This window comes from Lycorma delicatula, chromosome 3 (genome assembly GCF_047948215.1).
Source record: "Lycorma delicatula isolate Av1 chromosome 3, ASM4794821v1, whole genome shotgun sequence".
NCBI lineage: Eukaryota > Metazoa > Arthropoda > Insecta > Hemiptera > Fulgoridae > Lycorma > Lycorma delicatula.
In genome coordinates this window covers 222,229,864-222,247,267 of record NC_134457.1, presented here as the reverse complement: position 1 = coordinate 222,247,267, position 17,404 = coordinate 222,229,864, and the positions used below count along the sequence as shown (strand labels likewise).

The following is a 17,404-nucleotide window of genomic DNA, read 5'->3' as shown; positions in this document are numbered from 1 at the left end:
CGATTTTTGTTATTGAAAAAAGAAATAAGAGTTAGTGATAAAAATAGGAAAGGATTTAAGGGGTAATACAATGGAAATATTTCAGTTAATGTATCATCAGTTGACTAGCAGTATTAAAATGTTGGTACACTATTGTAAATATCCTTTGACCCAGTTATATCCTCAATTTCAACTATATCTAGACCTAGTTACTTGACAAAATAATAAATTTGATAAAAAATAATATATTTTCTTAAAATATTTATTAACTTATTCTACTTTAAAAACTCATTTTGACAAATTATTTATCAAAAGAATCTTTTTTAATATAACAAAGCAAAGGATTATTTTTCTGCAAGTTTTTATTATCATTACTAAAATCTAGATATAAATTGTTTAATTTACTTTCTGTACCACATCTGTACAGCATTGTGGCGTTTTATTTTCTTCTGCAGTTGTAAAACCCCATACAATAAAGCTTCTGCAGTCGGGGGACAACCTAAGACATGCAAAATGTTACAGTTAATGAATAAAATCTACCAAATAAGTACATGGTAATATTAATAATTTTTTAAATCTTAAAACACATAACCTAGGATTACCAAATTTAAAGGCAGTATATCAAGCGTATTTGAAACAATAGTACATCATTCATTAGGTAAACAAAATGAGGCAAATTTATGTCTTTCTTGATAATCAGATAAGTAAAGCATTAATCTAAATTAATTTAAGCAAGTTTTTTTTTTACACTTCAGTGTATAAAAAAATGAAACATTCAAATCTATTTATTTAGATAGCAATATTCAATTATACAAATGAATGTTAACAATGATGTCTCAACTAAATAAAATACAATCCATGTATTTTATCCATCCATTTAATCCATGTATGTACTGAGTTAATAATTGTCATTTTAATTGTTATAATGAATGTATAAATGTTATAAAATATATCTGATAATGTGTAATTATCAACAGCAATACAAGCACACCAAGCTACTAAACAAAAGAAAGGTAAATCAACCCACAGTTACTTAGTGACTAACAATATCACAAATGTATAATTACAGTATGCTCGTTATCAATTAGAAAATTCATTAACTAGAACACTTGTTTTAAATATCACTCCCCCTTTCAATTTAGCTATGGTTTTTATTTATTTATTTTTGTATTTTATTAATAAAATATCACTTTAAAAACTGCTGTATGGTCTGAATAATCTACCATTAAAAAGCAGGTATTAACATTTACAGAGCAGAATTCAATAATACAGGGTTTTGAACTTTGCTAAAAAGCTGCATAAAAAAAACTGAGAAGTAAAAAGATGTTTTTATGTAAAGTAACACAAAAAAAGTTTTACGGATACTGAAAAACAGTTAATCAATCAATATTATGAAATAAAACAGTATATTAAAAAAGATGATTGTGCTAAAACCAGGTGAAATTTGTTATAAATACAGAAAAAAATGATGATAAAACAGGTATAACCAACCCAAACACTAGCATGAGCTAGCATTGTAATAAAAACCAATAGAATATTGGAAGCCAAAACTAACAACTTCTCTTTGAAGTCAGAAAAAATTTCTATGAACTTCTTTAACTGCTTAAGCAAAGTTTTTGGAAGGATATTACATTTTAACTATACTTGGTATGTTCAGAAACAACTTAAAAATTAAAAAAATACTTGTTTCTTTTGAGAAGTTACTAAATGCAGATTATGCAAAATCAAATGCCAGATTTACTATTGGAAGTAAGACAGACTTTGGTAAAGGAATTAAATTTTTTGGATATCTTTAATTCAGACCATAGATTCTGATTCCAGGTGCTTGATGTGAGAAATGCAGTTGAATGCATTTCTCACATCACAATAATGGAGTGTGAATTCCGCTGTACCTCTGACGGATGATCAAGTTATATCTAACTGGGCATAGGCTTGTTTGCTGCCTGGAAGATAAAACAATTAAGCGTAATCTATACAGAGGAGTACCACAGGTCCTCGGACCAACTCCCTGGGTGTTGTCTTATAACAGGGTCTTATGCCAGGAGTGACCTTGGTGGGTTACGTGGATGACCTTGCTTTGGTGGTGGAGGTTGACACAGTTCGTGGGGCTACCATTAAGATATGCAATGCTTATCAAGTCATCAAAGAGTGGATGGCAGGGGTGGGCCTCATGCTTGTCCCTGATAAAACAGAGGCGTTGGCAATTTCTTTCGCCAAGGGACGCCTGAAGCTGAGACTCACCTTTGAGGGAAGACAGATTGAACCCAGATCTGCGATTAAATACCTCGGGGCCTAAGTCGACATGAGGCTCCAGTTTGGAACACAGGTCATCGAGGCGGCTCCAAAGCAAAGAAGATGATGAGGTTGGTTGCTGGTTTCCTACTCAACTGCAGTGGCCCGACCCAGTTGCACAGGAGACTGCTGGTGGGAGTTGCATACGCCATGATGTTTTACGGAGCCAAATTGTGGAGAAGCATCCCTAAGTATGTGAAATATTTAGGATGACTGAGGCTTCACACAGGAGATGCTGTTTACGGATAATATGCGCTTATTGCACAGTTTCTAAGGAGGCAACTGAGGTTTTGGCTGGCCTTTTACTTATAGACCTGCTGATTAAGCAAAGGAAGAGACTCCGAGCATTGGGAATGTTTTTAAAATTTTTTAATTATTTTTATTAATTATTTGACTGCATATATTATGTCATAAATGTATGTAATATTAATGTTTAGTGTTTTATTAATGTTTTAAATTGTAATTAATTTTTAATTTTAATCAACTGCTGATGAGGAATTTCCTCGAAAGCGCTTTTGATATATAGAAAAGAAAAAGAAAAAAAAAATTAATAAGAAAAGGTAAGAGCTCTTACTGATTCTGTGCTTTGGTGGATTGTGCTGAATTTTGTTTATGCTTTTGGAATTAATTAGTACAGAGGACATTAATTATTACATGTGGACAAAAAAAAATTATATATATATATATAATTATATTATATATACAGCGTGTCCCATATAAAACCCAACCTTATATTGGTAGGTATTGAAATAATAAAAAGGCATGTGTAAATGTAAATGTAATTTTTATTATTACCATCCATTACCTTACATTTAGAGTAAATGTTGGAAGTGGCCGCCATCTTCTTGAATACAAGCTTCAATTCTTTTTACAGCGTTTCTTGCAACTTTTTTCAAAGTTTGCGGCTGGATATTTAATACAGCTTGATCAATATTGACTTTGAAGTGTTCGTGGTTTGTTGCTGTAGGCTTTTTCTTTGAGGTAACCCGGTAGAAAAAAATCCGCCGCAGTCAAATCTGGAGATCTTGGTGGCCACAAGCCTCGACCGACAACACGATTACCAAAGAATTCCTCAACGAAATCAGAAGTTGAACCTGCATAATGCGATGTCGCACCGTCATGTTGAAGCCAGCAGTGTCTGTCTTCCTCTTCCAAGAGTCCATGAACTGAAATAAAATATCCTGATATCGTTCTGCATTAATGGTGTACTCGAAAAAAATAGGACCGATTATTTTCTTCCGCGATATCGCGCACCACACGCCCGACTTCTGCGGGTGTAATTGTTTTTCGTGATAAACGTGGTGATTTTCAGCACTCCAAATTATACTGTTTTGGCTGTTTACCTAGTCATCCAAATGAAACCGTGCTTCATCTGTGAAAAATAACGAAACCATAACATTAATTCCCTCACGCAGAAATCGACAGAACCATTGACAATATCGTAGCCGTTTTTCTTTGTCTGGCTCAAAAAGTCGATGAACCGTTTGAATGCGATAAGTTCGTAATTGTAATTGTTTGGTCGCCCGATGAACAGTCGATTTAGACAAATTAATTTCAGCAGACAAACGTCTGATCGATTTATTTGGCGAGGCAAGTAATCGGTCTTTGATTTCAGTGACTGTATCTGTATTCAACACTAACGCAGATCTTTTGTGTTCCATGCTATTAACAGAACCAGTCTCTCTAAATTTTGCAACTAACCTTAATTCTGATGTTTTGTGAGGAGCCGGTTTATCTGAGTACTTATGGCGAAACAAATCGTGCACTGCAACCACTGATTTTGTACTGAAGTACGACTCGACAATGAAAACACGTTCATCTAGCGAAATCACCATCTTGTCTCTAGCAATACACTGAACGTTATGATCGCATTGTTGTTACTATCGGTAGTGTTCTACTGCGTCGCCGTGATGTTCAGATGTTGGACAAGTCCATTTCAGTACTGAGTAGGGGAGTAAGCTTGACTTTTGAAATTTCATGGATGAGTGATTGATGGGTTGGGTTTTATATGGGACACTCTGTATATGATTTTTCTAAAGTCAATCTTTTCAAGACCCAAATCCCTCTGTACTAATATATTGTATACATAAACTAACTTGATCCACCTAAGAACAGAAATTAGAAAGTACAAGAGATGACACTTACCTTATTTTTTCATAATTTTACAATAGGTTCGTGGCAACCCACATCTTCAGTTGTAATTTTTAATTTTAATTTAACATTTCTTATACATAGTTTGGTATAAAAATTACAAAAAAGGTGTGGGTTGCCATGCAAGTGCTATTGTAAAGTTATGAAAAAATAAGGTAAGTATCATCTAATTTACTTTTTAATTTCTGTACTTAGGTGGATCAAGTTGGATTATATGTACAATATATATATATATATATATATATATATATATATATATATCTTTCCTGAAGTAATCAAAATTAATAGACACATTTTAAAGGAATAATTACCTGGGACATATATATCAACAGGTATAACACGATCACACCCTCTAACTACAGAGTATGAATAATGATAGTAACCACCACCATTGGCACAGCTTCCCATTGAGATGACCCATCGTGGCTCTGGCATCTGTAACACAATAAATATAATGACAAAAAAGTTCATATTTATTTGTTGGAACAACATGACAACACTTTAAAATTGCTATTTACATCTAAATTAAAATTATATAAAAATTGTTCTTAAAAAATATTTCAAGCAAATTAGGCTGTTTCTTCTACTTCAGTTACCCATAGTTCTGTAGTTAACTGTGTCTATTCAAACAAAATTGGGAAATGCTTTTACTAAGTATCACATAAATATGGATTCAATCTATGTTATATTTGTTCAATTAATACCTTATTATTTAAAAAGTGAGTATTTTTAACTTTCATATATGGTTGATGAGTAAAATTTGTATTTTGTGATTAATATCTTTGTAAAAGATGATTGGCAAAGGTTGATTCAGTTGTTTTATGTAGTGTCTGTGTCACACCTATCCATACTATTAATTATATTTATCTACATAAAAATAGTGCAATCATTGCAGTTAAAATTTGTATACTTCTGGGTCGTTATAATCGTCAGTACCCATTACACTCATTTGTTGCTAATGATACAGCAGATTAGCAGGCTGACTTTTAGACCGGTAGTGTCTGCTTTAATATCTATGAAAGATTTAGCACCTGTCTCATATTCCTTATTAAATTACATGTAAAAACATGTTTAATGTGTTAATACTAAAATAAAATAATTTTGGGTATTTCTTTTATAAGTAGTTTATAAAAAAGCTGAATGGTATCTTTCTTTAGTAAAAATGTTTATAATTTTGTATGACTGTTGGTTTATGCATAAGCCATCTAGAGGTCATAGGCAGACCAAGATCAACATCACTAGTTTTAACTTAGAAGTTCTGCAAGTGAAAAATTGAAAAGAGAAGATCCTGGATAGAAACAATTGCAGCAAAATGCTGCACAATTGACATTGTATTTTACACATATCCGCATGAAGGAGAATTTCTTTTATGTATGTTAGAGTTACAAATTTTCTGTCGTTACACAAGTTTTTGATTTTTGTCTGTATTTTATGAAACATGTTGCCTACAAGTGTACCCATTAACCTGGAAAAGCACAGCTGTTAACATCTCTCAAACATTTTATAGTATTGAGTTTTTTAGGATAGTTGTTTGACAGAAGGTGCATATATCTGATATAACAATGTAAAATATAGCTAATTTGTAGAGTATGAGGAAGTTGCATGTGTTGTGATTAAAAATAGCACTTATAGTAAGTAAGTTTTCTATATATATTTTCAAACTGCCTTAGCTGTCTCTTCTCAATACAGTGAAGTATGGAAATTAAGAAATTTGTTATGCTCATATTCTGCAATGAATTGTAAATTGGGACATATTTTGTAGATAAACATGAAGAATGTATGACATCTGCTGTACTTAAAAGTTAATTTTTTTGTTTTTTTTTTTTCTGTTGAGATGATACTTTAATACTCACATGTACTCATTTTGTGTAATAAAAAGATTAAAATGTTTTGTAATGCAGAAAGTATTTGTTGTGTGGCAATGGCATCATGTGCAGGCCAGAATAAATTACACTCTACGTATTGTTACTGCAGTATATATATATATATATATATATATATATATATAGGAAACGAACATTATTTGGGAACTGATTCTACAACTTAACGAAAAAAGTTCATACAAACATCCAAAAACCCTTTGTTATAGAGTTGAGAGAAAAATTTCACTCACAGGACATGATGAGGTCTTACTGAAATTTTTAAGGTAAGTAAAGGGTAAAATTGATGATTTCTTATGTTTTTTGACCTAGAAAATCAAATAAAACAGGCTCTGAACGGTATCTCCTGTAATTTTCATGATATCCAATGTAAACCAGAAAAATTTGGTGATGAAAAAGAAGGATTTTTAAGTTTGAAATATAATAACTTTGTTAAATGACTAATAAATGCATAAGTTTTATTATCAAAACTTGTAGCAAATTTCTGAAAAAAATGATGAAATAAAGTCGATGAAAAACAAAATAAAAAATCATCTTTTATTATTAAAAACAAACAGAACGAAACTTAAGAAAAAATTTTATGAATCAGTAAAAATTAAAAACAGCTGTTTTTAGTGCAATAAATTTAGACCTTTGAAAAATTAACAAAAAAACTCACTGCAGTTTATACTGCATTAGTTTACAATAAATGTTAAAAAATTCCACCATTAACATTGTTACACTTTTCAACTTGTTTCCTTACATTTTCTGTCGCCAACCTAATGACATCTTCACGTTCCTTGATGAGGGCAGCAACGTATTAAGAATATCAGCAAACAGTTCATCATATGTTTCCAGTTTTTGTTTGTATACTTCGCATTTCATCCAGCCCCTTACACAGTAATCTACGGGCATAAGGGCTGGTGATCTCAGTGATCAATTTATCAGCCCTAAATGTCCAATCCATTTACCAGTAAATTTTTCATCCAAGAATTTTCATTTGCGAAATGTGCTCCATCAAGTTGATAGTACATTTCAATTTGTTTCACTAATGAGAAATTTTTAAGGACTGTAAGAAACTGATTGTTTAAAAATTCCAGATAATTTATTCCCCTGACACACTGTTCTAGTATAAGAGACTTTAATTGATTGTCAATCATGCTACACCAAACATTCACTTGAAAATAGTTGCTGGAAATTTGATTTAACTGCAGCTTGTGGGTTTCCTTCAGGTCATCGATGTGAATTCTGTGTGATGTTTGTACCTTTATGTATAAAAGTAGTTTTATTCAAAAATAGTTGAACAGAATTAATTGGTTATTTATTGTTAACCTATTGACAAAACTACAGTCGCCTGGCATGGTCACCAAGCTGGAGGTGTCAAACTTTCTGAACATGATAAGGACACAGTCTGAACATGTAATGTCCTCTATACTGGTACTCCGTGGAATATATAGTCATGTAGAAATTCTTTGCATACTCTTTGTAGGACTAAGCTGTACCACCTGAAGAATATTTTCCCTTTTATCACCATGTACCAGTTGACATTCAGATGAAACATGATCATTGGGAAGTGTACCACTCTCACAAAGATTATTAAAATACTATAAAATATATTATGGTTTATAACTACTCGTCAAGGGTACCTACATCTGTATTTTTCCAGTTCAGCTGGGACACTTCCATCGCAAAAGCCATACACAAAAATCATATCATATTGTTTTTCATAGGCTTTATTACATCAACTTTCTGAGCATTAAATTCTCTACAAGTTTGATAACAGAATTTACACATTTATTACTCATCTAACAAATTTATGGTATTTTGAACCTAAAAAGACTGGTTTTTCATCATGAATTTTCCTGTTTTATGTTGTATATCATGAAAAATATGCGAGATGCAGTTCTGGAACCTCTTTATTCAAATTTTTAGGTCAAAAAACAAGAAACCATCACATTTACCCCTTATAAAATTTCAATATGACCTCATTTCACCGGGGAGAACTAATATGTATGTGAAATCTTTTGCTTTATAACTAAATAATAAGTTGTTTTCAGACATTTGTTTGTGTAAACTTTTTCCCTTATTTTAAGCTCTAGAATCAGGTTCCAAATTATTCCCCCCCCCCCCCACACACACACACACACACACATGCGCATGCACACACACACACACACACAAGTGGTTATGCTTCATAAGTGATTAAAATATAAATTTACCTGATCATACACTTTCCTAAGAGCAGGAGCCATCTTATTAGTAAGAGTTCCAGCAACAATGATGCAATCAGCTTGCCTAGGAGATGCTCTAAATACAACTCCAAACCTATCCATATCATATCGTGGAGCTGCTATATGCATCATTTCAACAGCACAACATGCTAGACCAAATGTTAGTGGCCACAAGGAGTTCTACAAATAATAACAAAATTACTTAACAACTTAAAAAGAATCACTATAAAGTAATCTATTATTCCATTAAATGTAAATGTAAAATAGTAGAAGACTAAGAATTATATTATAATATTAAAATTAAAGCTTAATAAATGCAATAATATTATAAAAATAATGTAGAAATGTATTAATGATCCAGAATGACTGATATGACTTTAGATAGAGCCAAGTTAAAGAAACTTTTCTACAAGCTGTCAGTTGAGTCTATTTTCATTAAAATAAATAAATACTTCTGCTCTTTTCATTATCAGAAAATTAGCTACATACTTAAATCTATACATGTCTGAAAATATTAAATGATGAATAGATTTTTTATGATATAAGAGCAACATATCAAACTAAGCACAAGTAACACTGAATGTGAGATCTGATGCAGTGGTAAAAAAAACATATAAAATAGTATTGAAAAACATGAATAAAAACAATAAAAATTGTTTATCTATCAAGTAAGAGCTAATATAAAGATATAAAGACCCACATTACTATAGTATGATGAAAAGTGAGAAAACAGCTAATAGAACACAAGCTGATTTAACAAGAAATTTTAAAAATTCTTTTTGTGCATGCAGTAAATAAAAAAAAAAAAAAAAAAAAAAAAAAACATAATAACCAAACACAAAAAGAATTCTTTTACCTTGTACCTTCCAACAAAAATTTTGTTAACTTTTCTTTTCACATTTGTTTAGTTCATAACACAAACCTTTTAACTACTATAATAAGTATATTAAAAAAGGCCATCTGATAATTCCTCACATCATTATAAAAGAAATTATATAATTACACCTGGTTTGAATATCATTTGTTGCCTTTTTAAGCCTTGTTTTTTTTTAAATAAAAATTCATACTTCAAGAATGGTCTGAATAATTTTTTAATTTGTTAAACCATTTAAAGTGTATTTTCTTTGAAATGAATTAATACAGAAATATAGGAGAGTTTGAAATATTAATGAAAATCAAATACATCATTATCCTTACGAACTGTTACTCTTTTATTAATTTTTAAAGAGGACAAAAAATCTACAATTACAAGTTCATATCAATCTGTTTCATGTTTAATAAACATTTCACCCTTTCAGAAGAACCAACATAAAATATTTAATTGATTAAAAAAATAAATAAATAATAAAAAAATTGAAACACCTCAGATACCATAATGAGTTTTTTTTTAAATTCTACAATGTGTTACATGATTTTAACTTTTTATGTCAGTAAAGCTTTTGATAATAATAATAATAATCATGAGTTACTTGTAAAGCACAGCTATTTGTTTACTAAAATTGTACTTTTCTGATATCTAAAAGTAATAACTGATATATAAAGTCAGAATAAATGAAAATTGAAGTCGAAATAATTCAAGTATCAACACACGCTTGTATAGAATTTTTATCAACATTTTAACTCGCATTGATAAAAAAGCACAATTTATAGTGTTTGCAAAAGACATATGATGTTTTGGAGTAATTCCTGAAATGAATTTATTTAAAGAGCCTTGATCAGGAGCTATATAAATATAAAAGGTTTTCAGACAACAAAGTGACAGTTAAGTAAATATACCAGACTGTACTTTGTACATCATGTACTTTAGCCTTAAGCATCTACAATTTACTCAACTCAAATTTTCAGGAAGTAAAATTTCTATAAAAGAAAGTTGTTTCCCGAGCTAGATTTCTTATACAGAAGTATTATTCTGCTATGCAGCCTTCCTGGCTCTGTAAGTCACAGAATGTTTTTGCAAACTATAAATTTAGGTTCCATTAACAATATCCTCCTATTTATAGAGTTAACTTCGATTTGAATTTTTTATAGGAAAAAAATTTGGAAAGAATGTCATAATTTGTTGAATGTAATAACTTGACTATCTCTTGCAACATATATTTTTTATAATGCATTTTATATGTTCTTGAGCATAAACCATCATTTTACAAGAAAAAATATATTAATGCTGGATTAAAAATAAAGATAACTTAGCTGGAAATATGGTCGTCTAATTAGACCTGAGAATAGTTACTCTGAACACTGATATGATTCTGCAGCATTAATTATCCTGAAACTTAACTCTTTAAGTCAAAACTATATTCTTCTAAAACTGCTTTTAATTCATTTGAACTGAACTTATTATACCAATGTAAACATAAATTCCATAAAATGTAGCACATCAAATTTTGTTTATATTAATCCTCACTTTGAACACTAGTAGCAAAATGTATGAATTAAAAAAAAAATCAATAAATTATTCTATTTATTTATGTTACAAGAAATCTTTAATAAAATTTATTTTCAACTGATAAGATTTAAATAATTACAGGAAGATTTTTAAATGATAAATTGCATTATGTTATAGGTAATGTGAAGATATTTTCATTTATTATAAGTCAACATTATTCATTATTATCAGATTTTTACAATGAAATGACATACAGCTTTAAGCAATTTTGATACTCAAAGTTTCTTCACAAAATTAAAAAAAAAAATTAGTTGGATAAATTGAGCTACATATTCCTGCATTTCAAACAGTCTATTCATGCTCAATAATAATTACCTATTATCATTTTTCAGAATTCCTTTATTTATTTTTATCAAGATACAGATTTCTCACCTTATGTATTTCTTGTGAACAAATTTTTCATAATACCGTCTTCTTTTTGTATCCATATTTTAAATGAAAAAAAAAAAAAAAATTAACTCAAATACGATTGAAAAATAAAAAATATTACTTTTTCAGTTATTTTTCAATTCTGACTTTCTAAATTGCAAATAGTTTTGGTAAGTCATTGATAGTTTTCTTAGATTTAATCTGGTATTGACTTCAAGAAGTCAAAATTTAAAGCAGAATTGAATATTTTTTTCATTTTAGAATTTGGATGATTTTTTAAAAAATGCTACCAAATAATTCATCAGTTCTTTTAAAATACAACCATATTTGAATTAACAATAAATTTGGATGCTGTTCTTTCAATTTTTCTGTACAAATAAAATTAGATTTTTTCTGTAAAGAGTTTGTAGCTTCTATACTTAATTTTACAGTGTGAAATCTAAATCATTAGTCATAGTGTTTTTATCAGATCAGTAGTGAAAAAAATATTAGTATTACCTTTCTACCCCAATTAAGTAAATCATCTACTCTTGCTAGAGCAAAATCAACCATGTTTGCTGGCTTGTTGAATGGCGAATATCCACGTGGCACATCAAGAGGTGTACCAGCTGAAAAGTAATAAATATAGTAAATGAATAACCAAACATTCAAATCACAAGCAGATTATTATTATTATTATACCATAAGAAAACCTCCTAACTGTAAAATTTACCTTTTTTACAATTAAGGTGTCTATTATAACAATTTTTTTTTTTTACTATGCACTTACGTTTAAACATAAGATGTTTAATAATCTTGGATAATAGGTTATGATAGAAAATGCTTTGCTAAGTAAACTGTTTTTTTTTTTGGTTTTTTTATACACACAAGGTGCCATTCGAAATCTGAAGTATCATTATCAGAACTTAAAAAGAAGTTATTTTCTGTACAGACACAGCAAATACTACCTTGATTTCTTTATTAGGTAGATGGTAAAAAAGAAACTCTGACACTAAATTACCTGAGAGGAATACAGAAGAAGAAGAAAACTTTCTGCTTCCAGACTGAATTTAGCAATTCAATGTAAAAGAATTTAAAAAGACGGAGTCCTCCCTTTGTAAAGAATAACTAGGTAAAAACAATCACAGTGAGTGATTGCAACAGCGCATTGAAATTTATTTTCTTATTAATCCTAAAGAAGAGAATTAACAACATATATCATTTGTCCATAATTACAGTAGGCAGTGGAAGCTCCTGAAATCTTTTTATGATTTTTACTATTACAAAAAGACACCAGTGATTTTTTTTATGCAGTTATCATGAAAATGGCAAGTCAGAAATAATTTATTTTACAAAAAGTTAAGTTCAAAACAAAATTGCATATTACTTTAAAGAATAACATAAATTCTTAAAAACCTTATTTTTGAAATACATTCATTTGTAAATAAATGTATATTTGTTTGCTATTAACAAAATGGAACATGCCATTTTAAGAAAAATGGAAATTTTTAAAAATATTTATCATCACATGGAATGAATTTAAACACACTTTGTTTAAATTTGTTATTTTTATTATCTTGATACATGTATTTAAAAAATAGCAATTTTTTTTAATGAATTACTGACAGTGGAGGTACTTCTGAAATACATTATTCATGGTAAAATATGAGTAAATTGAATAAGGTATATAAATAAAGAATAATAGTATGTTTTACTAAATAGGTGAATTTATTAATTTATACACTATTACCTTCCCGTCTAGCACTGTATTGTAATCGGTCCAATTTGGGTATATGCAGTTTTCACCAAATCTTGATGTTCTGACAACTAAGGAACCCAAAAAACTGGATGAAAATTTTCCAGATGTATGTATGTGTGTGTGTCTGTGAGTTTGGTGTCTCACCCCTTGTATCTCCAGAACTACTACATCAATTTTCACTAAACTCGGTCAGATTATTTCTGTATATGGGACATTGATGCCATTAAATTTTTAACTAAAAGGTCAAGGGGGTGAGGCTGTAGAGTAACGTCACCCTTAGTATCTCCAGATTTTACCTAATTAAGGTCTTACGTTTTCTTATGCGCATTTGCTAACGATTAAAAAATAATAATATTTACAAAAAATTTTTTTTTAAAATTGCATCCCCAGCCCAAAAATGCTCTAAACTAGTAGCTATGTGGGTACACTGCATCAGTAGTATCTCCGGTCAGCGATAGTGTAGCACTGACATAAAACTGTGACATAACAAAAAATATTACATTTAAATAACGATAAATATTTTAAATCAAGTTGAGTGTGTATGTATAGGTAAGCCATGCTTCAGAAAAAAAGCCGCATGACGGAATGTCCTACAATTGGGTTGTTAGCTTTTTTATTACACAGATCAATAAATAGTGACCGAATTGCCTCCTAGCAGCATACAATTATTTCATTAAAAAATTTACTTTTTTACTTAGTGCTTTTATTTACCATCGTTAAACATAGTGTGACTAAAAATACAAATTTTAAAATAATGGAGATATATGTTTACTACATGTATTGAAATAAAATGAATCGATGAGTTTATATTTCATTTTTTATAAATAACAAAACTATTACTTTTGACTTCAAATTTCAATACAGATTTATATTTAATATAAAAATCAAGAAATATTTAATCAGAATTACAAACATAAATTACAATAGCAATGTTACAAAATTTCATAAAGATTGATTCAATAGCAGTACCATAATGCTAAAATGCTAAAAAACAATTTGTTTCTTTATCCCTTAACATATTAAAATCCCAAAAAAAAACAAAAATAGAAAATAGTTTTTTAGACAATTATCTGAAGAGTATTTGCAAGCCCAAAATCAAGTGAATATCTTGTTTAGTATAGTTGAAAATGGGAAAAATTTGCAATCATTGTTCCATATTTTTTTACCTTTCTTCACTCCTTTCAAGGTTGAGTTTTAGAAAATCTAGAAATTGTTTTTTAGATATTTACATGAGCCAAATTGTTGATAACTTCCTTTGTTACAGAGAAATGAAAAAATCTAGAAATTGGTTTAAATATTCACATAAAAATTACACACACTAAAAATCAAATCAATATCTTCATTTATTACCAAGAAATTAAAAAAAAATAATAAATTTCATTGTTACTCCATTTTAATCCTTTAAACACAGAATTTCAAAAAATCCTTTCTTAGAGGGTACTTATACCATAAGAAGAATGTATATAGAAATTTTCGTAATTTATCTTCAGAAGTTACTGCTGCGTGTTGATTATGAATTTCTCATGATATATTCTTTTGTATGTATACATATGGATAGTGCAATAGATTTTTTGTTAATTATTATAATCTTTAGTTTAAAAGTTATTTTATAATTAGTTCATGTTTAAATATACTTGTTGATATTAAAATTAATTAAAGTAATATAAACATTACCTTTTTTATCTTTTGATACAAATTATAATTTTTTTTTACATTTCAATTGAAATTTATTAATTAATGTCTGTTTCAAAATCATTTTTAATTTTGAAGCATTTCATTAAATTACAAATTAATTTGGCTGCTATAAAACTATCATTACCAATAATTACTGAAAAAAAAGACAAATAAATATTTTTTTTTTATTCTCTTTGATAAATGCAGATCTATACCCAATTACAGTTTACCCTACTTGTTTTCTAATGTAACCAATGAATTTTACAATAGGTATTTGAACCCAGACATTTGGATGACCAGATCTATGAAGTTTTTGTTTTGTAAAGTCAAGAATTTATCCTCACCTTGTCAACAGTGCAACAAGAAGATATGTCAACTGATGATATTGTAGATTGTCAATTGAAATTTACTGATGGTTTTATTCTTCAAATTTCAATTCTTAATGTTTTAGAACTTTGTTTTTTCTGATGAAATGAATTTTCTGCAATAATAATCAATTTATAGCACCTACTTTGAGAGGTTCAAAATAATGAATGATGTGTTATCAAATTACTTACTTTAACTTTTAATAGCTAAAGATGAGTCAATTCTTTTAATCACATTGCCAAACATTAAGTAAAAAATTTGACATAAAGAAAGAATGGGTTTTGGGAGACTAGTGCCTTTGATCTAGCTTAGAGGAAGAATGCTACTTGTTTATATATGAGGACAACTGCAAAATTGGTAATAAAAAAAGAAATTAATAAAAACACAGAAAAAAGTAACATAATATGCATACATTGCCTCATATTAACATTACTTCTTCAAATACTAGATGTACAAAAAAAGAATATCAGGGTTTTAATTTGTTATATCTCTTAGATGAGATGTACTTGTTGATTTTAAGACTACAGTCAAAGAGTAAAAAGGACTGTTTTAGTAGTGTCCATGGTCATAGATTAATTCGCAATCTTTCCTGTTGACAGCGCCACTAGCAAAGATGGTGATAGAAAAAACCTTCTGAGTTTGCATATGTGAAGCTCTAATTACAGTTCAACGTACCTTCTACTCAAAGTTTTATTGTGAACCTTCACATGACAATAACACTGATGTCTTGTCACTTCGGCGTGGCAATAATGACTAATTGATGATAAAGAGTGAAAAACATTAAGGCGGTAGAAACCGCCTGTAAATTGTCTATAAATATTACAGACAACGGCCGATGATTTTCGGATGAACCTTACTTTTCAGGTGACCGCCGTACTGTAGTACACCTGAATGATATAGACGCCACGACGGAGGAGAATGATATCAATGAAAGTGAATTTTACATTATCTTTAAGTTGAAATAATACTTAGCACATAACAATGAATATAGAAATTTGTTCAAAAACCCCACCAATTTAAAAGAAAAAAGCGGTGGTACCAGTATCTGGTAAAGGTATCAAAAAATCTAAATAGCTATGCTGGGAATAAACTCATGACTACAACATATGGCATATAACTCAGATATGTCCAGAATAATATAAACATTAATGTATATCATTAAAAAAGAATATTACTTACCTGAACCAGGAACACTAACAGGTTCCGAGATGTTTGGAACAGTTGCTTTCTCTTTTTTATGATTTAAAAGAGGAGTAGCAACAACTCGTAGCAAAGAAGTTGGATTCTGATGTAAAACATGCTGGGATTGAACCCCTACAACAAAAATAAATAAAATATATACAGAACTATAAATATTGCAAAATTACCAGACTTTCTTGGTTTATTATTTTACTGACAATAAAAAGGTGTGTTAAAGAATGTATCTTATAAGTAGATAACAAAATTACATAACCTTAATTTTTTTTTTAAATTAATAAAAAAAATATTTATTCCACTCTGAAATCTGATTCAATTTTTAAACTCTTTCGTTAAAATGTTATAATTATAATAATATATAATGTCATTTTGGAATTAAAACTGTACAATGTTTCAGAAAAAAATTTATTAAAATAATGAATACAAAGTAGATTAATTAATAATTAATTTACCTTGAATCAAAGTTCGTAGCATTTTAAAAACACAATCACGAGCCAAATGGCTCGCCAATCGCTTTTTTCACTTAAAGGTCGTGAAATTAAAACTACCCCGACTTATCATCTGTTAACCTACAGCCTGTCATACAGCTGATTTTTCATTATCAGGGTTGACAACCTACGCTAACGAAGGTAGAAAATAAAATTAATTATTTGAAATTGTTCTGAAATTAATTAATGCTTTATTCAAATGATCTAAATTAGAACCTTTAATGCTTATTTGATTATATCATGGTTAAGCAAAGATTTAGAAATCAACTCGTTGACTGCAAAACTTACCCTGGAGCAGACATTGATAGCGACCATAATTTGGTGATAATGAAATGTAGATTGGGGTTTAAAAACCTGAAGAAAAGGTGTCAGATGAATTGGTGGAATTTAGAGAAGCTTGAGGAAGAGGAGGTAAAGAAGATTTTTGAGGAGGACATCGCAAGAGGTCTGAGTAAAAAAGATAAGGTAGAAAATGTAGAAGAAGAATGGGAGAATGTTAAAAAGGAAATTCTTAAATCAGCAGAAGCAAACTTAGGCGGAATAAAGAGAACTGGTAGAAAACCTTGGGTTTCAGAAGATACATTGCAGCTGATGGATGAACGTAGAAAATATAA

General features: G+C 29.4%; 1 protein-coding gene across 1 annotated transcript; it reads right to left on the bottom strand.

The window, feature by feature from the left end:
- Positions 1 to 208: 208 nt before the first annotated feature.
- Positions 209 to 16,901, bottom strand: LOC142322463 (NADH-quinone oxidoreductase subunit B 2-like). Its single transcript, XM_075361572.1, has 6 exons — positions 16,755 to 16,901; positions 16,285 to 16,419; positions 11,826 to 11,935; positions 8,501 to 8,692; positions 4,734 to 4,857; positions 209 to 478 (listed from the first exon to the last, which is right to left on the bottom strand). The coding sequence occupies exons 1-6, from the start codon at positions 16,774 to 16,776 to the stop codon at positions 381 to 383; spliced, it is 681 nt and encodes a 226-aa protein (XP_075217687.1). The 5' UTR covers positions 16,777 to 16,901; the 3' UTR covers positions 209 to 380.
- Positions 16,902 to 17,404: the final 503 nt, after the last annotated feature.

Excerpts from the sequence above, each read along its gene's own strand:
- LOC142322463 (XM_075361572.1), bottom strand. The coding sequence starts at position 16,776 with ATGCTACGAACTTTGATTCAAG. Across the intron at positions 16,420-16,754 it reads GCTACGAACTTTGATTCAAG|GGGTTCAATCCCAGCATGTT; the intron begins GTAAATTAATTA and ends TTTTTGTTGTAG. Across the intron at positions 4,858-8,500 it reads TTAGGAAAGTGTATGATCAG|ATGCCAGAGCCACGATGGGT; the intron begins GTAAATTTATAT and ends ATTGTGTTACAG.